The sequence below is a fragment of the Phaenicophaeus curvirostris genome, chromosome 18, assembly GCF_032191515.1.
Source record: "Phaenicophaeus curvirostris isolate KB17595 chromosome 18, BPBGC_Pcur_1.0, whole genome shotgun sequence".
Classification (NCBI taxonomy): domain Eukaryota; kingdom Metazoa; phylum Chordata; class Aves; order Cuculiformes; family Cuculidae; genus Phaenicophaeus; species Phaenicophaeus curvirostris.
The window spans coordinates 12,536,702-12,562,419 of NC_091409.1; the positions used below are offsets into that span (position 1 = coordinate 12,536,702).

Here is a 25,718-nt window from a genome sequence, read left to right on the forward strand (position 1 = left end):
AAATGCTAGCTGCTTGAAACACGTAATTTTCAGCTTTTTGTCACTGACAACTCTATTGCTCTGCCGTATCCACAGATTTTTCCATTCAGCTAAGAGCTAACTAGTAACACTTGCTCGTACATGTCTGAAATACGTTAATGGAACTCCTGAGAGTGAAAACAATGTATTGGTTGCATATTATCATCTTTATTTGACAACATCTCTCACAATCTTGGATCAACTCTGCCCAAGAGGTGAGCTATGTGTCATCCTACAAGCAATTTCAGCACTGCTACACAACAAAGTAAATTATATAGGTCTAATTTTTGCCTGAAAATAGCTAAAACTCTATTTGTTTGAAATGAAACTCAGAAGTACTCCAAATTATCCTTCCCTTGAGTTGCAGTTACTCCTAAGACCCTGAATAGTAGAAAATCATTCCCCAACACCTCCTACAAACAGCTCAGTCAGACCCCCACCATTTTTGTACCATCTGAATACCCTCATGGATTGTGAGCCACGTTAAAAAGAATTAAGAATGTGCTGTCAATTCCATCCTCTAATCCACAAGGTCAGTTTGATTTTGCCAGGCTGTTGCTTGTAACTACAGGCAATGCGTGGCCAGTGTATTTTTATTTGATATTTCTCATTCCATTGAAGATTACTGGAGTTCCGCAAAGAGGATAAAGGCTTATTATCCATCCTGACACCTACACACTGTGTTGACTGATTCACTTGAATCTTCTATGTAACTTTTGTATCTAACTTGGCAAAGGCCAACAGTTCCTTTAGGCTACTAGTCCAACCATTTGTAAGTTGTCTCAGCTAATAGCACTTAAGAATTAATAACATGACAGTGATGGTAAATTCCTGGGTCTTGGATTTTTAAAGCTTTGCAGTGAAGCATAACTGCAAAAGTCCCTTGGTTTTCCGCCTTTCCAGCATGTTTTCCTTGTAGATGCCTGAATCTGCTGTGGTTGCTGATACTCCCACTTGCATTACCACCAGCTGTAGGGAAGGAGAATGCCTTTGTTCTAGTGGAAGGAGGTTTGTGAGCTGTTACTGTGCTTGCAAAGATTACTTCTGCTCCTGAGAGTAATATTTTTTTAGAATTCAGTTGTGTTTCTCTCCTTTACCAGCATGCAGGCAGATCTGAAATCCTCTGAGCACAGAAGCCTATAAAAACTGCTCAGATGGCCATTTCATACAAATGCCTTCAAATACACTTGGAAATATCTGCACTACTGTACTTGAGGGGCCACCTTTTTCTGTCTGAAAAACAATGTTTATATACTGCTGACATTAAAAGGGAAAGAAAATAAACTATAACCATATTTTCTAGTGGTAACTTCCACCACATTTCCCAGAATAAATTGTTCCTCATAACCGAAGCTGGATGCTGGAATAATAGGATAAAGAAGAGGTCACCACTGTTATTACTGTGTGTATTTCTGTGGCAGCCAGAGCCCCCGCTAAGGCCAGCACCCCATTACTCTGTAGCAACATGAAGCAGGACAATTTTCTGCCCTAAGCTCACTTTCTTAATAAGGAAGGAAAATGATAGAAGACAGTGCCAGAGAAGTGAGGACTGTTGGTCCCTTGACTCCCCATCTGTGCATTATCTACTAGATGAGGGTACTACTTTCAGAGATATGCATTCACATACTGTACAAAATGTTTTTCCAGAAGCTTGGCCAATGGCTTGAATTTTTCACAGGACCAGAATTCACCCAGCATTCCATTTCACATTCATATCTATTTCAAGATTTTAGTCCTTTCCTATCAATCTAATGGACTTGGCTTTTTCAACCCCTTTCAAGTTCTAGAGATGCTGCAAACATGCAAAGAGACAGGGTCAAATTTTTTTTTTCCAAGAGTCACCTGCCTTATCAGACTACGAGAAGTCAAGTTTACAGGTTATCAAGCACTGTTTTGTTTTTTAGCAGCACACTCCTAGGCACCCAAGGTCTAATCTGGTTACACTGCTGTGGATTTATAGATACCTAGACTAGGTCAGCAAGGTGCAACTGCTGGAAGCAGGGTTTCATATTGTGCCAATTCCTTGCAGTCTTCAACCTTTGAAATTCCTCCTTGCTTCAGATCATGGTCACAGCTAACTCTGCAGTGCTTGATAACTTCAGGACAAGAATTTTGGAATTAAAAATTAATTTCTGTCTAGAGGGTTGTGATTTGTATTATAGATTTAAATCTTTCTGAATATTTCTTTAGCTGAAAGTGTTTCTGTCCACAAAGAAGAGATGACATGCTTAGCTAGTTTAGGCTGGGAGATGGTCTGCAAGTGATTTTAACAGCCTTAAACTTAAGGTTTTGCCAGTCGTAACTAGAGAAGATAACTTTCTCAAAATTCCAATAAAGTAAAAAGAAAAAATCATCCATTTAACAGCAAGCATTCCTATGTAGCACTATACACTTCCAGAGAGATATTCCCATGTACTTCAAATCCTCTCAATGCTCACGCAAGGTAAGTAATAATGTTATTTACTTTACAGATCTGGAAAGATTAAGCATACGTCTTTGGCATCACAGGCGTCCAACAGCAGAAATGCCCTGACGTTTCTGAACTGACACCCTGTGGCAATTTCATCAGACCATGCAACCTTTCACAGGTGGGGACAGGAGGGATGAGGTGGGACAGAGGGAGAAACAACAACAGCAGCAAAGAGAAAGATAACATGGCAATCTTTCACCTGGCAATTTATGCACAGATACATTATTTGAAAACAAGAAGCCACCGGATATAAAGTGACCTTCTCTGTGGAGGTGGCACACTGAAAAGCATTCAGGAAAAAATGATTATTGAGGGCATGTAGCTAAGTAGGACAAATAATACGAGTTTCTTCAATGAAGCCTATTTCACAAACTGTAATTTGAAATGTTCTTTATTTAAACAGCAATTACAATATTGCATTTAAAAAAAATGTAACTGACAGGAGAAAGGGTTCAAAAGAGCCATAGCCAGGAGGAAAAGAAGGGTATTTTGTGAGATTTCCAACTGGCAAGGCAAAAGTAATAAGGTCTGGCAATGGAAGTGGTGCCACAATCATCAGCAGCCACGTCACTGCAAAGGAGAGAGAAGCATCCAGCATCACAACAAGAGGAGAAGAGAAAGAAAACCAAATGGCTCTAGGGACAGCTGGGTCAAATACCCAGAAAAAGTCAGCACAAGTGTAAATGAGAGAAGGACAAAATGAAAATAGCAACAAAAGTAATGGGATTTTCAGCCACAGAGAGATCACAGGAAACATCCATAAAAGAGGCAAATCAGCCTGGGATAGGCTAGGTTCAGTTCCCAATTTGTAACACCTATGAATATCACTTCTTCATATGGAAAATCATTCTTGAGACAAAAAAAAGCTAATCTGAGAAATTATTTCAAAGCATTATTTAACCCCCCAAATTAATGGAAAATAATGGGTTCAAAGTCATTATGAGTTAAAGAGAGCTGCTCAGAGTAATTTCTTTTTAGAACATAACGGTGAGGCAACATGCTGAATGTAAAATTTCCTAATACACCTAGAGGCTTATTTCCAAAAGCCAGTTGCTCTCAAATCACTTGTAAACATGATTTCCTTTTCTTTTTTTTTTCCCCCCCTAACAGTGCTTTCTGTGTGAGTGGCCTACAAATGATTAAAGCATCTCTGCATGCAGAAATGTTTTCCCTCATGTTTTCAGATCCTGATTATATCTATACTTCTGAAACACAGTCTCCAATATCCAAACACAAGCGTAGGCAGCTACCTGTGAGTATGATAACACTGAGATAAAGGTGGAAGGACATAGTTTCATATCTTGATCAGAAATACCTGCTAGCCAGCACTGCCCAACAATAACCCAGTGCATTAGCTGGATTGTGGAATACAGGCTAGTCTGCAGCCTTCAGCAGCGTGTATCAGAGCACCGGGACTAAAAACAAGGTGATACAGGGTGCCAGGGAGTCTGCATACCATAAGCCAACAAAATGAAACAGCTCACCAGATCTGAAAGACAGATTCCACTTTGGGTATTTCTTTGTTGTCATTTATTTTAAAAAATGAACCAATGGTATCGCTACACAGATCATCACTACACCAATTATCCGCCTCCAGTCATTGAAGTCTGCAGGCAGCACACAGGCTTAATACCACAATAAGGCATTCTCCTTTCTTTAAAAAAAGCTCAAAAGGAATGGAAAGAATGAAGAGAGCCAAAAGCTTTTGACCATATTGTAGGTGGAGAGAGCAGCAAAACAAAATAGTCCTGGAGAGAAAGACAGACCAGAATTTATATGAGGGATTAGCAGGCATACAGATTGCATCTGGAGGAGGATAAGGGTAAACACACAGTGAAGAACCAAGATGAGCATTACTAAAATGAATGAGAATTAAAAAATAGCAGTAAAGGAATAATTGATTCTGCAGATTCCGGGCAAATCCACAAAAAAGGCTTGCCTTTTCTCTTCCTGGCTTTTTTTCCTTTCTCTTCAGAGCAGAAGAACTTAATTTGTGCTAAAGGGAGATATATGGCCCCCGAGAATGAGAAAGGTTATTACAGATATTCAAAAGAAGAACTCAGGTAAAGAACAACTGTTGTGATGTGACAGTTCAGACACTGATAGCAAGTTTCCATTTTAACTCTCTGCTTTTGTAGAGCTATTTAGAAATTAGCTTTGAATTGTAAAAATGGAAAAGTGGTAAAATTCCCATCATCACAAGTTCAAATTTACAGATGAGACTTAATGTTTTCATGGTCTTAAACAGACACAGCGAGATCAATCTTGTGACTGATACAGGCAAAAACTTTGCAGTTTATGACAGTGCTATGGATGTAAAATGGATTCATCATACACTTCAAACAAAAACTAATCAACCTTTGCACCAGCCAGTCACCTCTAAGCAGTTATACTTCTCTCGTCATAGTTATGATTTAAAATCCGCAGCCACACCAGCAGTAGAAATGACAAACCCAGTGAACAAAACCCAGAGGTGGGTATATAATGAATACTGAAAGAAGGCAACCTTTCATGCCTGTATGGTCAAAGGTGCTTTAAGTACCAGGGTGGCCTACAAAACACCATGCCTGGTAAGACTTCACCCTCAAGCTGACTGAGTAGCATGCAAAGGAGGATACTCACCATTTTACAGTAAAAAGGCAGTCATACAGCCAATGCACTAGGGACCCTGTGCATACACGTTCTACGTGTGCTGCATAAAGGACTGGGAAACTTTCTGTACATTGCCAAGCTGAAGCAGCACTTCCAGGCATGTCCTGAATGAAGATTTTTCTTTTCGTCTGCAGTGGTGTTGTGAGACAGTCTCTTTCCCACACGCCTCTCTTGAGACATTGTCACATATCCTAATGCTACCATACAGTTTTGAAATGTCCAGTTCCAGGAAGAAACTGGGAAGCTAATGCATTAATAATAATCCTGTTTCTGAACATTGGATCATTGAAAAATCTGTTTAAGGAAGCTGAGGAACAATTACCATAGGGTTGTCATGCCTTTGGAATTGCTATTTAGGGACAGTGAATATGATAATCTGTTCATCATAAACTGTTTAGTTGAGACATTCATAGAATCATAGAATAGTTTGGGTTGGAAGGGACTTAAAGATCATCCAGTTCCACCCCTGCCATGGGCAGGGACACCTCCCACTGGATCAGGCTGCCCAAGGCCCATCCAACCTGGCCTGGAACACCTCCAGGGATGGGGCAGCCACAACTTCCCTGAGCAACCTGGGCCAGGGTCTCACCACTCTCAGGGTGAAGAAATTCTTCCTTATGTCCAGTCTAAATCTGCCCCTCTCCAGTTTATATCCATTGCCCCCAGTCCTATCACTACAAGCCTTTGTAAATAGTCCCTCCTCAGCTTTTTTGTAGGCCTCCTCCTTCCTGCTAACTTTCCTGGCACAGAGAGGAGAAAAAAAAACAACTCCAAAGGAGCCTTCATGCTTTGCTCCCAGTGTTTGATAGGAATGGTCGGACTCGATGATCCGGTGGGTCTCTTCCAACCTGGTTATTCTATGATTCTATGTGTTAAAACTAAACAAACAGAAAAATCTTTCTGATTTGAGCATCAGTCTGGCTTTAATGTCCAACTACTGCGTTGCTTTTATTTTAATTCCCCTCCTATGTCTGACTACTGATTCATCTGCAAACAAAGAAGAACCTACTGCCAGAGCCACAACACGTGGCCAACAGCATCCTTTCATACCAGGCAAGCGTTGTAAGAGGACAACAACTTCCACAGGACTCCAGTTAAATCCACGACTGCTTTGATTCCAGGAGGAGTTGGTTCACACAGTGATAATCAATTTTATTCTGCTTTTTCTAAGGCCCCTTCTTTCCTGAAGCAACTCAGTGTATCCCAGCAGTGGATGCTTTGAATTACAGAGGTGGGATTTTCAGTCTACTGTTGCCATTCCAAATTTCCCCTTACACGCTTTGTCTCTCCAGGTTCTCCCCTCCCACTACTTATTTTAGTCAGAAGCCCAAGATTAGGGTCTGTCAGCACAGCAGAGCTCTAGAGTAGACAATGCCCTCTAGAAACTAGGCTGAGGTTATCAAACTTGTTTCAGTTTTGCATCACGTTCTTCACTAATTTGAAGTTGGTTGGTTAGTTCCCTGGTTAGGAACCCCCTAAAATCAACATTTTAAATTCCTTAGAGTAAGTTGATATCAAATTTGGTGAAAATAATGATGTTCAGTGGGTTAAGTGGGCGTCCAAGTGCCAGGAAGTTTGAATTCTTTTCTCAGTGGGGAATATTTTTCAGTAAGAACAACGTAAATGTGATGGTTATTAATTGTTAATTATAGTGATACATAAACTTGTGCTAAAAAAATAATTTTTAGAAGGCAGAGATTTGTTCAAGGGAAAAGAAAAAAAAACTCCCACATTTTCGTGCATTCAACTTAAGTGGTGTGATAAAACCCTCTGAAATAAACAGCACAAAACAGAATGAACCTGTCAAAGCAATAACATTCCAGTGTATCAGAAGACAAAGTGCAATAACAAACAGATTTGAAGTGGGATTATATCTGTTTAAAAAATGCATTATCTGTCCACAAAACCAGAATATATTTTAGAAAATAACAAAGCCCTCTAAAATGAATCTGAGGGAGCAAGAGCTATTAAATGAGCAGTTTTTATATGCAACAAAGTATGTGTGATCAGTAAGAATTTGTTTCCTCCTCATTTCCTATCTTCTTTTTTTTTGGTTTTTGCAGCCTCACCCACATGATCTCACTGGTCACCTTTCAGACCCAGGTTCATTTCTGAGGTCTCAAGATTATTAAGCACTCAGCTCTCAGGAAGCTCCCTTTTCCAGTGCTGATGTACTACAAAAGTAGGATCATTTCTCTCAATCTTGAAGGCTTTTGAACTTCACGGTAATCCTGGTACCTTTTTGCTCCTTTATCATTACAGCTGCTCTGATGTGTAGTTAAAATAATGCTTGGGTGAGGAAGTCATAGCTGGATAGAATTATAACCGTGCAGCAGAGGGAGAGGAGTATTCCTACAAAAATCTAACCCATCCCAAATTGGAGAAACAAACCTTAGTTTCCCCTCCTTTTCCCATTAATCACATATAACTTTATCACATCCAAATAAGTCATTCTATGTACATGAGATTAAAGTAGGAGAAACTACTTCCATTAGCTGAAGGGACTTCTTCTCTATAGTTAACTTTTCTGCAGTGAACTGGTGGTACTGGTCCCAGTTTTCTACACAGTGAGGCAAGTTTATGACACACAGACCTTCAAGTTCATTCTGATGGAAACTGCAACCCCCTTGAGAAGTTCTGAACCTCCTCACTTGTGATCTGTGAATGACTTGACACTGCTGCTGAGGCTCAATTCTGTAACTCCTCAGATTCTAGCAGAAGCTCCTATGCAGAGGACTGACAGAACCTAGTTTGCATTTTCCTACCATCATTTCCAACAGCAGGACTCAGCTGTCTAAGAACAGTAATCATCCCAAGAAAATACCATTAGCTACTTTAATTTAAAAAAGCAAGGTCATCTTCATGCATGCTCAGGGAGATTTTCAGCCTGTGCAGAGGGCCAGCAAGGGATCCACGGGGCTCTTCAGTCAGGATCAAGTGCTCCTATGAAGACTTAGGTGGTGTTTGGACCTCCAGCTGACCGTCTGCACAGACGTACATTCACTTCAGTGTGCAAAGAGTGCCATGTAAGGGATGCCCCTTTTATACTGCAGTCAGAATAACTGTAAAAGTATTTCCCCATGCAAACCAAATATGAAACAAGAAGTCAGGAATCTGCTCAGAATTCTGGAAAGGTGAACAGTTTTCCTTTTCCTGAACTGATAATCACCTGTGCTCAAGAGGCTGGGCGGGTTTCGCGTGGTCACCTGTTGCCTACCTATTACTGCTAAGAACAAGAAAAATCGTTCCCAGGCAGCATGCACAAGAAAAAAAAAGGAAAAAAAATAAAAATGTGCCTCATAACGATTATTAAAGTTCCATTCTTTCATTTGTAAGAACTCACATTTTAAAGAAAGAAGGAATGAATATTGGGAGATAAGGAACCATTAATGAGCCCTTTGCCTTGGTTTCAATTACATTATGAAATTAATTTAATGCACTTTAAGAATACAAGAGGTAATCGCTCTCTCTTGGTAAGAGGTTGCAATTTTCTCTAATAAAGTGTCAATATAAATATGTTGCTTTAAGACAGTGAGAACAAGTCAGTTAATTCAGAAAGAATGGGACATATTAAAACAAATGCTATCGAGGAAGCCAAATGCAAAACTAATAAACTGGCTGAATGAAAATTGTATGGCAGAGAGCTGGTAAATCAGGGTTTAATTAGGAACTTATTTTTAAAGAGTGGTTTATGCTAATGATATGCATGCAAGTGACTAATGATGTGAAAGACACTACTCCAGTAATTTAAAAACAGGAGTAGCCCACGTGAGGAGAGATGTTTATGGCTGGAAGTGGTAAGAAATCTGAGACCAATGAACCTAAAATGCATACATAGATACAAAAGGTTAATAATGTTTGTGGATTTAAAACATGCTGGCAAAAGTGAAATGACTACACAGACTGGACAAACGCAGAGAGCTTTCTGATGGGTTGCCAAATGTTACAACAGCAAAGGCTGACGGTGAGTCCCTTCACCTGGCCATCAGCAAACTCTTATACTGAGACACTGGGTGGAAGGAAACAGGCTTAAAGGATGTGCTTGTCTGAGTGGGCTATCAACCAGTTTTGCTTTGGAGGATACACTACTGCTGTCATGACCTAGTGCTCTGAAACACTGACCCCCCCTCCTGACTTGTAATAGACCAACGCACAATGATTTGCGAGTTCTTTCTTGAGGCCACAAGAACCAAGTTCATCTAAACAGGAGCAGCACGCAGAAAACCATGGAATCGTAGAATCATAAAATGGTTTGGGTCAGAAGGGACCTCAAAGATAAACCAGTTCCAACCCCCTTGCCATGGGCAGGGATCACATGCAGAAGAGGGCATTACCAGGAGAGATGGGAAGCTGCTCCTGCATACACCTGAACAGAACTAAAAAGGGGTTGATCTGAACTGTCTATTTCTTTCTAGATGGGGAGAAGAGAAAACTGGGAAATCTCCAAAACTCTCTTTAATGGACTAAAACACTCTTTAAAGAGTTGTCTACTTTCATTTTCTTGGTTTTGAGGCAATGGGACATAGAAAGTAAATTGCCTCCCAGACTGAAGTAGCAACAGTGGAACAGCTTCATGCGTCTCTCAAGTAATTAAAGCTACTCAGCTTCTGAACAGGTGCCTTGCAGCAACACCCAAGATGTGTTAAAATCCCCCAGTAACACACTGCCTAACACATTTTATTGCCTAATTACTCCCACACTCATGTTTAGTGCCCTTGTTAATCCTGTACTTCAAGAGAATACTTGCTTTACTTAAACATGTCTTGATCCTAATCTTCCTGTCGTTGGTGTAAATCAGAACTCATTTCACTAACGCTAATGGAGCTACTGCAGTGTCAAATGTCTACAAATGGAAAAATTAAGCCTGTTTCCCAAAATGAACATTTAAGTCTGGCACTGGCAGTACGTACTTATTTTCTGGCATCAAAACTAAATACTTGTATGCTTTTTCTCTGGTACGAACTCAAAGCAGAGCTTTTACACTGTCAATGCTGAGATTAGCCCAGACTCCAAAAAAGTCTTTGGTTTCCCTATTACTTATCAAAGACATCACAGTGGTATCTTTGTTAGCAGCTCTGATGATTTCAGTTCAAGGCAGACTACGAGTTCGCTCACTCTATCCTCAGAAACGCAACAATGCAAATAAAGGCAAACACAGGGCAATGCCATTAAAGATAATCAATATAATGAGTAGACAGAAGACACGACAGACATGGTAGGTCATCCAGAGCATCCCAGCTATCAGTCTTTGGTCAGGTCACAATGTAATAACAGTTCTGTGAGTGTCTCTGTCCACTGCACAAAGCAGAGAGACAGATGTGACACCCCACTGCAAGGGATGGGGTGTGGAATGTTTGAGTCCTATTCATATGGAGTCAATGTACAGAGGGTATTCAGCCTCACGACATATGGAAATATGAAACTATGGGAAAGCTTCAAACCACAGAACCACATTGTTCAGCTACTGCTCAGCTGCTCGCACTTCACAGGTGCCAGCAAAGGAAGATACAGTTGTGTTATCAAGACTACATATTCACTTGTGCTGCTCTCTTGCTTGTGACCTACAGGCAATGCTGTACCTTAGAAGAGCTAAAACTGCATAAAATTAGCCACAGCTGTGCATATTCCTGTGTCCTCGCTAATGGTCAGGCACTGAGAAATACACCATTGCAATTCAGAGTGAGGATAAGAGCTAAAAAAGGGGAGGGGGGTGGAATTCTACAGAGATTTCCACACTGATATCTGCCTGTAAATCAAAAGTGATACCCACTGACACAGCGAGAATAGACACTAGAGATACCATAATTTCTTGTCCTTTTCCATTCATGTCAATCAAGAAAAATCCTAAAGAATAAGATAACCAAAAAGCAGTGGTTGTATGCATCCTCAGGCTTTACCCATCTCTTTTATATATGTTATGAAATTAATATTAGTAAGAGATTCTTTTTTAAAGAGAAAAACACAATGAGGGTAGGTTATTGACTCTTCCTGGTGACCTATCAGGTTAATGAAAATAACATCAGTTAGCAGATGGTAACTCAAGGTCAAACACTTACATGACACTTCTCTTAAGTACCTAAATTAGACAGTGCAAATCAAAAGGTCATGCAAGAATGGGACTTTTCAAACCTCACAAGTTATTATTTTGTTTTGAATTGTCACAGAGAAAGTATCTTTCCTGCTAGCATGACAACATTCTTCCACTAACTCCAGAAAAAAAGGAATGACTGAAATGGAAGAAACTACAGTCGTGCAAAAATGAATTAATCCAGTTTCCCTGACCTCATGAACAGACCTCAGTCATACTCTGGTGAAACCCTGGGTAGATTCATTTCAGCCAGACTTGTCTTACTCAAGCCTGTTCTTTCTCCTTCTACCACCAGAAAGCCACAAGAAGATAACCAAAATGGTCACGTCACTACCAGCTGGACAAACTGAGTGGGGAGATGGGGAGACTGAGACACACAGAATGTTTGTAACCCAGAGGAGTGAGTTAAAGACTTTTATGGGGAAATTTTTAGAAAGGAAAGCAACAAGAGGATATGGGGAGCATCAGAATCACAGATGAAAAGGAGAAAGGGGAGAAATGGCTGATCCTCCTTGGCTTTCAGTGGTGACACAACTGCTTACAGCCCCACCAGTTTGCATTTCAGGTCTCAACACTGGAAACAGCTGCACGGGTGGGAACTTCATGCAGCACCTGCCATCCTAGTGCATAACGGACTGGGGAATGTCTCCACATAAAGGTGGGAAAAGTCCTCTTCTGCTACCCAACAGCTGTTAGCCATCTGCAGATGCAGAAGTAATCAGGATAAAGTACCCAGAAGTAATTAGCTTCTGCTACTGCCGCAAGACAGAGAAGAGTGGAAAGAACAGAAAAAAATGTGATGGTTCCTCAAAGAAAAACATGTCATAGGTTCCTGCCAATTTTTGTTCAACTATGGAAAGTGTCCACAGGCAATAATACAATTATTTCACATTACAGCAAAGCAGAAAAGAACCTGATGCAACCCTGAGTTTTGGAAATAGAGAGCTACCTATAGTGTCACCGACGGCAATTACCCTATCATTTCCTTACAGCTCAATTTGAGACTAGGACATGTGTTGAGGAAGCCTATTTACAGCTACTCCTCTGTTGGTGTTACAAGTAAATTGGTTGCTGACACCTTTGCTGGCAAAGTAGACTCTGGCATGATTTTGAAGTCCTTAGAAGCCTTTAAAGCATACCTAAAGTGCAAGAAGGAACTAAGACATTGTCATCATTGGTCTCCTCAGAGCTACACCTTGTGAAGCAACCTGGGAATAGGAGCACTGCATCTTAACAAGATTTGTCTGCTCAGTCTGTTCTATTTGATTTATCAGTTTGATCAGTTCTGAACTAACTGCAATGAAAACAAGAAGTGCGCTCTACTCTGTTGAACTATACCATGAAAATGGTGCAATACAAGAATTGTTTCCCACTGTGTTCAAAGTCAGGCTTAGACAATATCTCCTCTCTCTTGTCTATACAGTCGTGGAGACAACAAAGTTAATAGGAAGCTTTTTCAGTGACATTCTGCCAATAGCAAGAATAGTCCTCAGGTTAGGAAAGCTGTCAACAGAATAAGGGAAAGGAGGAACCACAGAGCGACTCTGTCTTAGAAACATAGCAGAGTCTACACACACAGTGAAGTGGTTCTGGAAACTGTTGTTTGACCCTTGTCATCTTCCTTGGAGAATAAAAAAAAGAAGCTTGTTCTTTGAACAGTAACTGTAATCAAGTTGTGTCACCACTGCAGCTTTCACATTACTGGTATTGTGCTTCGGAGGAAAAGGAGACCCACGTACCTTTTGTTGCCAGCCGGACACAGTTGATTTTTGTTTCCTGAAAAATAAAAAAAAAATGAGAAAGGAAAACATCAAGTTGTGCAATTTGCCCATCTACAAAAAACCCATACATTCCTTTAAAATGGTACCAAAACAAATAAGCATTTTTCCTTGCACTTCACCTCTGAAAATACCACCAACAGTTTTAGCTGCAGCAAACACTCTGTATGAATGGACTTGAATACAGCTGCTTCTCTAACTGTTGAGAAGTTAAGAATAACAATATATTATTCCACACTGATGTATGAGTGATCAGTCTCCTATAACTGCTCGATTAGCTAATAGAATTTACCAGTTAAATGACCTGGTCTGTAATAGGCAAAGAAGCCTTGGGTCAAAAGCACATGCAACTGTACATCTAATTTTCACGCACCATTACTGCAAATTTTGCAAATTGGGTATTTATTTAAACACATGGCAAACAGACATCGAAGTAGGCATTTGAATATTTCAGCTCTCTAATATGTATGTGAAGCAAAACTGCACGCTGTATGGCTAGCTCTGCCAAATGAGCTATTCAAACACAACCCACATCGCTGCAGCGTTTCATTGCAGAGCTGGGATAAAACCCAACGCTTTTGTTCAATTCACCTCAGAGCTGCTGATTTGCATAAACAGGAGTTTGGATCAGAACAGCAATGTTGTATTTGGCTTAACTAACAACTCAAACTCGGCAGCCTTCTCAGGCCACCTCTGATGAAAATACATCCTTCCTGGAGTCCCCAGCTCCTCATTCTACAGCCTTTATTGGCACGGATTGCTCCGGTCCGATACATGACTGCCGTCCAAACCTTAATGCTTTGCTCTGGCTAAAAAACTGACTTTGTCAGGCAGTAATATGCTGCAGGGCTTTTCTAGCACTTTATGTCTTTACACGCTCTTGTACATGTCTCAGGTGTAATGAATTCTTTGTATGTATTACTGTGTGCAATGATGCTCCGTTAATATGAATGCTGGCTGTGCTCCGGAAACAACAGCCTAGCAAATACACTACCGAGCACCGCATTCCATCCTCATGCAGTGAGATGAACACGGTGAAAGTATGAATTTGCTCTTGAAGAAAATCTGTTCCATTTGTGACAGACCCTCCTTGGCCTGAGCAGAACCACACAGTCCCATTGGGTTTTTCTCATTACACTTTTATTGCATGTAGGAAGGGGACAACTGCAGGGTCCACACTGGGACAGGCAAGAGCAATGCCCACTGATTCCCTCCTATGCATTCCTCAAGATACAAGCCAGCCACACTGCTTGGATATAAGTAACCCTGTGTCCAATCTAAAAACAATGAAAAATTCAGGACAAACTGCCCCTTTGTTGATCTTGCTTCAAACTACCTTAAGGAACTCCTGGATCACCATGTGCAAATCCTGTCTGTTACAGGCATCCTTTCCCAGCCACATAGCCCCTAACTGGGACTGAAGCACTGTTTATCCCAGTAAAACACAGGGGTCTGTCTTTGGTACACTGATACCTCTCTCCCTCAAAAATCAACTTCTCTACACAACCTGTACAACCATCAGCCCTCTGAAGTCAACACAGCTGTACAACAGAGCTCCCCATTCATCTCTGCCTCATGTATAATCAGCTCGAATTGCCAGCTATTCTGGAAATCCAAAATCTTTATTACTAGTGATGATATATGAAGCAGAAAAAACATAGCATTATTTTCAGAGCACAGCCTCAGCACATAATGCTGAGAATTTTAAGACAAACAGACTGATGTAGCTTACAATCTAAGAAGGTGACCTGGAAAATCAGTGATGAAAAAGAAAATAAATAAATAAATAGTATTTTTACAGTGTAAAAGTAGGTGGATACATGCTCACATTTCAGTGGGGAAAATTTTCTAGTTTTCTGCTAGCTTCAAAGTACAACAAAAATCTGGGGAAATTAGTCAACGTTGAGAAAAAAAAAAGGTGAGAAAAGACAAACAGAAATCTTGTTAATGATGCTGCAACTGATCTCATTTGAGCATGTGCATATTCCTGCACATTACCCTCCCACAGGGTAATTGGAGAAGACAGGATGCCGTGTGTTCTGTTTGCATCTACATCTACTAATTGCTGCATTTAGCACAATCATAGTTATTAGAAGACCATGATCTGGCAACTGCCAAAAGCAAGGACAATCAATCACTAGTGGAACAAGACATCTGGACTTCAGAACTTCATTTCAATTTGCATACTCCGAGAAGGAAAACATGAAAGAAACCTGCACAGACACCAGACAACTAGCTACTAGGGTTCCTAAAGCTTAAAGACTTGAATTCAGTCCATATTCCTGATAAGGGCTGATTATTCTATCGATTTCCATTGATCAACCCATTACTCATCTCTTTGGTGTCTCATAAAAATGAAAACTCTTTAAATTTACTCTATTTTTCTTTGATTAGTGCTGAGAATTGTGAGCTTTTATGATTTTTTTCTACCAAGAAATAGAATAAATGCATGGAGGTTTTTTTTCAAAAAAAACCCTGTAAAATCATTTACCCGCAATCACCTTTTTTCTGAAAAACACTATTTTTGATTCAGACAAGGTGCTTTCCTGCCTACAGTAATGTAAGATGCTTCTGTTTAGCAAATAGTGAAGCAGAAATAAACAGCATAGGTAATTCTCAATTATCCATCCAGATGGCTTAAAGCAATTATAAGAAAAATAATGAAATACAGATAATTAAAAAGTTGTAAAAAAAAAACCCCCAAAATAATTTCCCTAAATTTCAGTCTCTGCATTGCTTCTGATCATTCTTTCAAATACTGTGATACTTAATTCTCATTTTGTGATATCACAGAACTTTTACGAGGCCTTGTGTCTGCAACAGTCTTAATGATGACCCAAGATCCTACATATTCAGCAGAAAATATCCATTTCTTAATTTGGCTGAAGGCACAGGAATAATTCAATTTAAGATCCCGCTAGCACTACTACTTGAGCTCTATATCACTGCCAGGTTACAGCAGATATTTTATATCCAAACAGTAATAGAATCATGTAGACCTATTTTAATAGGAAAACACTGTGTGAATATATCCTACAGCTCTTTTTGTCCAACTTTCATTTTCCAACATGCTTCATATCCGGAAAGTTTACAGTGTATTAAGTCCATCTATGTGTTTACTAGAACATATTTCATAGAATCGTAGAATGGTTTGTGGTGGAAAGGACCTTAAAGCCCATCCAGTTCCAGCCCCTGCCATGGGCAGGGACACCTCCCGCTGGATCCGGTTGCTCCAAGTCCCATCCAACCTGGCCTGGAACAGGGATGGAGCAGCCACAACTTGGGCAGCCTGGGCCAGGGCCTCCCCACCCTCAGAAGAAAACATTTCTTCCTAAGATCTCATTTTGATCTCCCCTCTTTCAGCTCAAAACCATTCCTATCCCTGCACTCCCTGATCCAGAGCCCCTCCCCAGCTTTCCTGCAGCCCCTTTCAGCTCTGGAAGCTGCTCTAAAGTCTCCCCACAGCTTTCTCTTCTCCAGGTTGAACAACCCCAACTCTCTCAGCCTGGCCTCGTACAGAAGGTGCTCCAGCCCTCTGATCACCTTCATGGCCTTCTCTGGATCCACTCCAACAGATCTTTGTCCTTCCTGTGCTGAGCTCCAGAACTGAATGTGGGGCTCCAAGTGAGTAAGTTTGTAAGTTTACATAAGTTTGTTATATAAATATATGTCATACAAATAAAACATTATTACAGTGTATTGTCACCCAAGGCTGAACTCTGGCTGAATTTTGTAGTCCATGCACCACAGACATAGCCCATATAAGGATATGTTTCAGAATGCTGGCAGAGTGCTCTGGAGACAGACCCACATCTACAGTTAGAACGAGTTGGAGACCCTCTGAAGAGAACACAGACTGTGCTGAAGAGCTGGGTAAGTCCTCACTGCCAACACAGCTTTTGCACACAGACTTGAAACTACACACCATGAGCCTGTTGTAGCATCCCTCTGAGTTTTCAGGGTTTTTTTTAAATGTTCTTCTAATATAGTTTGTTTCTTTCTTTTTCAAAGCAAAGGAAGTGATGCTGTCTAGCAGTTATTTAGGTTCCTAAACACACATTCCACTGAAGTACGCTGGATGTTAACAAGACAAGTTCTGTCTCTGTCTCTTTAGTGTTTGGATGGGAACAATTTTCTGCAGAAAAGGGCTTTGAGGGCAGCAGGACATATGTTTATGCGGCAGCTGCATCTTCACAGCCTAAAAGGGCAAATGACTTTTTCCTTCCTTTCTTTTAAAATGACAGTTTACTGTTTACAGACTGCAAATAAAAGAAGCAGAGCTTTTTCATCCATCTGTTTTCACACCCACAATTTTTTTCTTTCCTTTACTGTTATTATGACTTTGTGTTAGTTAAACAGTGACGGCATGTCTGAAAAGCCACCTGCCAGCACCAGTGAGACCTGCTGTCCCCAGGTGTTCCAGGCTGCCCTGGAACAGGCATAGGTTCATCATAGAATCACCAGGTTGGAAAAGACCCATCGGATCATCGAGTCCAACCATTCCCATCAATCACTAAACCACACCCCTCAGCACCTCGTCCAACCATGCCTTAAACCCCTCCTGGGATGGTGACTCAACCACCTATCTGGGCAGCCTCTGCCAGTGTCTGATGACCCTTTCGGTGAAAATATTTTTTCTGATGTCCAGCCTAAACCTCCCCTGGCGGAGCTTGAGGCCATTCCCTCTCATCCTGTCCCCTGTCACTTGGGAGAAGAGCCCAGCTCCCTCCTCTCCACAACCTCCTTTCAGGTAGTTGTAGAGAGCAACTCAGGCACCTCAGACTGGAGACAGGCAGTTTTAACGTTCACATGACAAGTAATTACCAATCTCCCACTTCCCTCAGTTTCAGCTGGAGTTCTCCATGTCCCCAAGATATACATTGAGTGTACTTGTTGGCAACCTCCTTCACACAGGCTAGAAACTTGGTTCTTTCCACTGAACACCTTAAGGAATTATTTTTTTGGTCCTCAACAAATTTTGCCTGAGTTCAGGGGAGCTCTAGATTGAGTATTTCTTTTTTATCCCACTGAAGCCAACCGTTTGTTGTCTTCAAAATGAACCATGCACAGATGTCTCTGCAGGGTCTATGGACTCCCCTGTAATTTCTATTGTCAGCTTAAGGAAACCTCTAGTTCTCTTAAACACTAATCAAAAGTATTGCCTTTCCAATTATCAGCTATTTTTAGTATCTGGGTAATTTGGAGAAAGGAGGTTTAGCGAAGTGGTTGGGGTTTTCACTATTTACAACAGGAAGTTATTTCAATGATATGTAGCCAATCATTAGATAGCTACAGTTCTCAAACATGAGAAGACTGGAGAAGGATTTTATTTACTGTCTAGAAAACACAGAAATTTATTTACTATCCAGGATGGAGAACCAGATGTGGAAACAGGACCTTACAAAGACTCAAGTGCTTCCATAGCTGCTTCATTTCTGCCCCAGCAGCTCCAACATAAGATTAAGAAGGGCTAAACAGAAGCAAACAAAACTGTACACCCAAAATCCTACTAAACACAGAGCTCCTCAAAGTTGTTTAATAGTTCACAAGAGCAATGTAGGCAGCCTTGGTGCCACTTCATTTTTCAGAACATGGCTCATGCTGAACTGAAGCACCTCACTGTATTTTTTTTTTTTGTCTCTGCAGGGATGAATGCCACCTCTCTGCTGGCAGCTCTAGCCATACCTCTAAAATGTCCCAGAAGAAGAATGTTGTGTATTGTGAGTAGACCTGTTAGCATCTAGAAATCCAGCCTGAAGTCCCCTGATAATAATGAACTGCCCGATTGTGCATGTAGTAGAAGTCATTAGAGAAAAAAAAAAAATCAATAAGAATCTGTGTAGAGTCTATCATTCCCTCAAAAATAATATTCTCATTGATTCCTATGGTGCTACTTTTCACAATTCTGGCCTGAAAACATCATTCACCTGCTGGACCACCAGGCTGCAGGAGCAGCCGGCAGCATCCCCCACGTCATCTCCAGCTGGGTTACAAAGGCCCCTGCCTCATCTCTCATTTAAAGGAAAAAATGACCTAGAGTTATTGATTGCAACTGTGTCATTACGGATTTCATCTCAACTCAATGAGGTAAACTGAAACTGCAGGAAGGTTTTTTAGGAAGCTCATGTTTCCGAGCTGCTCAAAAACTCAGCCAGATTTCTCAATGGCCAAAGAACTCTCCCCATTTGAGCCTGTTTCTAGTTCACTAACCATAAAACTTGCAACTTTTAACTTTGATTGTTAAGTCAGTATAAAGATAAGAGAGGATAAGGAGTCATATGGTGTTGCCGTCACTTTTCAGAGGGATAAACACTGAAAGGACTGGTGTTTTAAAGGGGCTGAGCAAAGGGAGGGTTTTCAGACCAGGAAAATGCCATGCTCTGTCAGGCAGCCATCTGTAGCAGGTGGCACCAGGACAACCAGCAAACATCAGTTAACTACCTGGATGGCTGCAACAGCATGTGGACATCCTGCCAGTTGTCCATTCTTCTTCCTCTGCTAACTCCTTCTAACAATTAAACAGTAACTAATGCTGCTTCTCACCTCCGCAGTTACAAAGCCTGGGGCTTCTGTTCCCTTTTTCTGTTTTTTTCCCCCCCTCTTACTTCAAACTTTGACACATTTCAGCTCAGCATCTGGCTTCCAACAGTTTCTAGGAGGGAAATTCAACAATTTGGAAATGTTTTGTATAACAAAGCTGAAAACTATTCTCTTCCACGTATGTCCTCTTTAGATCCTGTCTGGAAGCAACACCATGTTGACCAAACTTCACGAAACTTTTCACAGAAAATAATTCAGCCAGTGACAGCCTTCATATTCAAACTCTCAAAGAACAAGTACAGCATTGCACAAGAGAAGGCAGAAAAGCTCGTGATCTGATTTTGCAGCAATTTGCCACACTTGTTTTGCATCCAGCTGTTAATTATGTTCCTTTCACTGTAACAATCACAGCTAATGGCTGCAGAGCAGACAAGAACACCAAATGAGCGCAACCCTCCACATACAGAGGAACTGAAACAATACAGAACTCCTATAATGCTTCTACCTCCTCCTAATCGAGCTTTTTGACCAAATACAGAATGTTTCTTCAAATTGAACTCTCCCCAGAGTCCTGCATTTCCAAAGGAGGATGTTCTGGTTCACTGCACAAAGGATTTTCATTGCAGGTTCCAGGTGTGGAAAGAAGTTTCATCATTCCACAACTGTCAGTGATTAATGAAACTATAGAATATACTAATTAAAAAGTGAGTGGCAATGTTCTGTGAAGCTTTTTTTCATGTGCAAGGGAACATAAGGCATATTTTAATTCTGCTAAATTGTTATTGTTTCAGATTTTTTGCATATGTGCATTATCAAAAACACCACATTGCAGTCATAATTATTAGTAGGCTTCATGAAAACCAGTCAAAACTGCTCCAGTTACAGACGTAAGCAAAACCCCAGAACTCTAAAATACAAATTATACCTGGAGGCAATTCTGGAAACTAAACAAAACTTATTATTTATATCTGCAAAAGACTAGGTGCAAACCAGACCCTAATGATTGAGATGTGGGGCTCAAGGATTTTATCAAGAAAAATGTATCCCAGTTACTCCTCTGACAATCCATATTCCGCTCTGGGGCATTTTCTTTATATTTTTTTTCCCCATAGCACTGCTTCTCAAGGACGTGTAAGCATATACTGTATCAATATAAATTATTATCACAGGATTTTTTTACTCCGAGGGTGGTGAGGCACTGGCACAGGTTGCCTGGAGAAGTTGTGGCTGCCCCATCCCTGGAGGTGTTCAAGGTCAGGTTGGATGAGTCTTTGCAGGAGGTGTCCCTGCCCAAGGCAGGGCAGTTGGAACTGGATGACCTTTAAAAGTCCCTTCCAACCCAAACCATTCTATAATGCAATTGCTTCCTAAAAATAGGAATTCACTTTGTCTGGCAGGATACTTCTCATGCTGTCATAAACTGTTTATTGTTGCAGACAGATTCTTTTGATTAACTTATGCTTAACATGTTCCTTACAGTCTAGTCTTCCTATTACAACTGTCTAAGGAAGTCAATTCTTTTTGACTCTTATCACCTTGTACGTAGAGTTTGATGCAACCTGCTAGCTACAGAGGATCCACAAAAAAAAGGAGGAACCACACATTAGAGCTGCCTTAATTGGGAATGCGAAGGGAAGCCTGTTTTTCCATTCATATAACCCATTTATCGCATATTATATTGTACTTAAGCAAATAAAGTTTTTTCTTCCCTGGCGATCTATTCACTAGCAATTAGCTGTCACACAAGGGGGAACTAACTAGACACAGAGACACATATACATATATTTCACAATTTCATTTATAAAGGCGAATCCAAGAATGAATTAATTGAGTAGTGCTGGAAGGAAACTATATTGACTAGAATGGAAACCAAGGTGAAAAAGAGCACAGTATTGAAGAGATTTGTGCTTGCCAGACACATAGCAGAAACCCTGCAGGAGAATGGTGACAAATGAAGGTAGGAAAATACTAAGATATGTTGCAAACAGTCATAGCTTCGCCAGCCTGTTGAATGATAAACAGTCCTCCACGATGTGTGCCTGCATTTTGGGTGTAGAAGATGCTATCCCAAGTGGAGACCAAAGCTTACACCTTTGATTTTTTTAATTTTGCTCTTTTAGAGGTGATGCCTCAGAGAATTTACCTACATTAAAGTCAGATTCATGAAAGCACTGGTGAATGTGCTAACAACCCACTTGGCTACTCAACTTCTTGATGCCACCTTAATGGTCTAAGACTTTGCATGAGGCCAGAGCATCAAATTGTATCGTATTATGTGATACAAAAACTATTAGGGAAGTCAAAGGGGAGGAAGGTGAATGACTGTTTAGAATGGGTCTGGCCTGTACACTCCTAGCTTGAACAGATGTGAAACAGGAAAATTGAAAAGAAAAGTTCACATACTGTTTTAGGCTGAAACAGAAGAGGGAAGAGAGGCCTTCACTTTTCCTCTGGCAGGCTCTGTTGGGTCATTTGTGTCCAAGAACAGGGCAGACTATGTTTCCTGTGCTGTCTCCACTTTCAACTTCATATCACAGATTAAGTATATGTAAAAATACAGTCCAGTGTACTCAAACGGAGTAAGAAATAAATGCACATAGTCTTCCCTGCAGTACAACTTACTTAATCTGAAACTCACAGTTATGATGTGACCAAATGCAAGCTACAAGATAATCCAAATTCATAGCTTTTTGGTAGTCCTGATCTCATAACATCTCCTCCAAAATCACAAGCACTATGAACTGAGGACTGTCAGGATGAGGAAGTTATGTCTTTTAAAAGCACAACAGCCCCTACTCTGACATGCATGAATATGTAAAAAAACAAACAAAGAAACAAAAAAAAATCCCAAACGCCAAATTCTAAGCAAATACTTTTGTAAATCACAAGTCAACATTTGCCTTTACATGGTCTGGCTCCCCAACAAGTTTCTTATTGGATCTAGGCATCAGAGGGAGACTTGATTGAAGGACAAGTAGTGGCATGCTTAATTTTCATCACATTATTCTAAGAGGGTAATAATAAGGATTTAAACAGGCATCCAATGGGAAGGAAGGAAGGAGATGAGGACAGACAGAGGTGGCCATGTGTACAGAGCCAACTTTAATTTTTTCTGGACTTACTCCATTTGCTTTGCTAAGAGCCTGGAAGTATATGCTGTAACTTTTCAGAGGAGAGAGAGGAGCATTCCAATAGCCATTGTAGGTTTTGTTGTCACCCACTGTGAATGGCTGCGTGACGGGCAGGTTGATGGGTTTCAGCTCAGCTGCAAAGTAGTGTGGCGAGTCAAGACTGGAAGCGTTCTTGTAGCTCACTGGGACAGAGAAGCATTCAATGATGTCTGCAGCTCTCCTTGCTTTCTGCAGCTTCTCTTCCTTGACTACAAGTTGATAGACACTAGGAGGGAGAGAAAAAGGTAAGATTAGAGCTCCCAGAGCCTTAAATCTCAAGAATGTTTCCAAAAGTAAAAGGAAAAGGCAATGGAAGAAAAGCACTGATAGGGTATCACAGCAACCACAATTCTTGGCACACTAGTAACAGTGACCACTTAATGTTAGTTACTGTGAGGGCAAGATGCCAATCACTTGCCCTGTTGATTTAGTTGAGCTAATCAAGGTGTACTTAGGTGAGAATTGCAGGAGATTTCAATCATGTCACACCTTGGGAAAAAGATTAACCAAGCAAATATCCTGTCTAAAATGTATTTTTTAATGTACTGAATATTAGAAAGCAGATACTTTTTTCTTCAGTCACAAAGTTGAAACATTAATTATCTGCTTGGGATAAACAGCAGTTGTGGTAGAGTAGAGCAGTAGCAGGTGGCAAAGTTGTCAGACCTGTTTTGAAACTGTTTCAGGGTTCAAGAATCCTGGAGAGTTGAGTTCTTTAATATTAATTCCTGATGGCAAGTCTCCCGCTACCTTCTATCACCAGAAGGCTGGTTTATATACTGGGCAGGTGGCTTTATAGCTCTCCCAATTCACTTTGTTTCAGAAAGCAACAACAACTCTTCATATTCTTTCCAGCTCTATGATATGTTAATCCTTTTCAATTCCTGCTAAGCTTTTGGTCTTTATGATATGTAATAGTAATCTTGTTATTTCTAGCTCACTATTTCAGGCTCAAAGAGATTGCAAGGCATTCAAATGCACTCTGCTTTCTTTTTTTCCCTCTCAGGCAGTTAACAAAGCCCTTAAGTTCAATGTTGCTACAGCCGAGGCAGGTGGTTTAACACTGCTCACCCGTTTGACAAAGAAAGATACTGCTGCAGTCATTTTACTTTTTGTCAGTATATTCACATGTGCTGCCCTCACCTGTCTGTGTGAGACTGGTCTTTTGTCTAGTTAGACAGGGGAGATCGATTAAAAGATTGGAAACAGCCAGCAGTGTATCATTCCCCCAGAGTTCACAGGCTCATTGTAGCAGAAAGATTGGTCTGAAGAAATTCTAGCATAGCAATAGCTCATCAATGCTTCTGTGGGAAGCGAAGTCCTGGCAACTTCAACATGCAGAAGTAAAACAAACCGTAGCTCGTGCTTTTAAATTCACTGTTATTGCAGGTCTGTGGGTACCTGGCACACTCAGTGCTAACAATGAGGCGGTCAGTGAATCACTTGGAAATCATTTGGGGCCCACTGCTAGGCATAAAAACAATTAATCTTTACAAGTGCAACCAATTTATGAACTCCTTCGTACTGAAGTTTTCCTTACGTAGGGCACTTCTAACTTTTCCCAGTGCAGCAGGAGCACCAGACATATGGATTACAGCCTTTAAGGGCATCCCATCACCATTTTGGAAAACTTTCCTCAATCCTACAGTTCACTAGGGGCTTTAATAAAATATTTTAGACTTTCTCCGGTTTTTATTTTCCAGTTTCAAAAATACTTTACGTATTATCATTGAGGATATAGTGGGAGTTGTAAGCAAAACCCTGCTTAATCTACCCTCATTTTAACAATACAACTTTTAGCATGCCACTTTGGACACAGTTTGCTAACAATCTGACCCTTCTCTCTGGCAATAATAATCTACAATACTGACAAACAAAAAGGCAGACTTTCCTAGTAATATGCAAAACAGTAGCTGAAATTTTTACAGTCATTTACCACATGCATTCTAACTCAAAAAGTCCTTCGTTTCTGTTTTATCCAATCCCAAATGCTTGTCTTTTCTGGTTATAGAAAATATTTCCTTTATGGATATGAATAAATATATATGCATAAACTTATAGAGATCTCCTTGCAGCCTACACACAGGCTAAGGGCTCCCTCTTCCTTCCTCCCTCACCCTACAGTATCCAAAAGATGACCCTTGTTCTCTTGGTGATCCTACTTGCAAGCAATAAATCTATACCCTTTTCTGTCTTGGAAGAAGAAGGAGCTCCCAGGGACACAAATTGACAGATAACTGAACTCTATCCCAAATCAGAGAACTTATTTACCTTTGAAGACGTTCTCAGTTTCTTCTGTAATGGTTATATCCGCTCTATCTGGACTGGCACCATTTTTTATCATAAGCAAGGGTTTTGATACATATAGAATCTAATAACAGGCAATCTTTTTCCTGTATTCTTTCACATTTTACCTTTCCTACTTATCCATTAACACAGTTCTTCCTTTCACAAGGATAACTCACCCTTTTAATGACCTGAAATTTTACTTTTAATGTTTATTCTCTTGAAATAAATTGAGGCATCTCTGGAAGCACAATGGTACATTCATGAGCATTCAGCTGAAATGTAACAGACATCCTATTTGTATTCAAGTTAAAATCCCATTCATCACCTACTTGAATACTATCTCCTTTTCTATGAAAAAAGTATCTGAGCTAGTGCTGCTGTCATTGTTCCTGCTGCCTAAAAAACCTGTTCTGGTAAAACTTAGGATGAGGGACTGACTGCTTCCTTGGCAATTTTTTCCTTTATGCCAAAGCTCATATCGACTGATACAGCAGATTCTTTTCTATGTGCTTCATGTGCTTGACATGGTGACCATCATCCCTCAGCCTCACTCTTTTCTCTGAGTTTCAGTTATTTGCTAGCAGTCAAGTGTCCGCTCTAAAAGGAAGTGGTCAAACGTCCAAGAGTGTGGCTGATTTCAAAGGGGACTCTGGACTGAAAATTATCACTCTGAGAGATTGTTCCCTTATCAAATGATTACTATAGGTCTCACT

General features: G+C 40.5%; 1 protein-coding gene across 8 annotated transcripts in view; it reads right to left on the minus strand.

Annotated features, from left to right (window-relative positions):
- Nucleotides 1–25,718, minus strand: part of PTPRT (protein tyrosine phosphatase receptor type T) — a 451,009-nt gene that overhangs the window by 72,267 nt on the left and 353,024 nt on the right. For 4 of the 8 annotated variants that reach the window (XM_069871720.1, XM_069871725.1, XM_069871723.1 and 1 more), the window contains exons 12-14: nucleotides 22,669–22,942; nucleotides 12,968–13,004; nucleotides 8,310–8,366 (exon numbers count right to left, since the gene is read on the minus strand). In XM_069871720.1, coding sequence (XP_069727821.1) covers nucleotides 8,310–8,366; nucleotides 12,968–13,004; nucleotides 22,669–22,942 — 368 coding nt within the window. The remainder of the gene's footprint in view (nucleotides 1–8,309; nucleotides 8,367–12,967; nucleotides 13,005–22,668; nucleotides 22,943–25,718) is intronic. The other 4 variants (XM_069871726.1, XM_069871724.1, XM_069871722.1 and 1 more) reach the window with 2 other exon arrangements.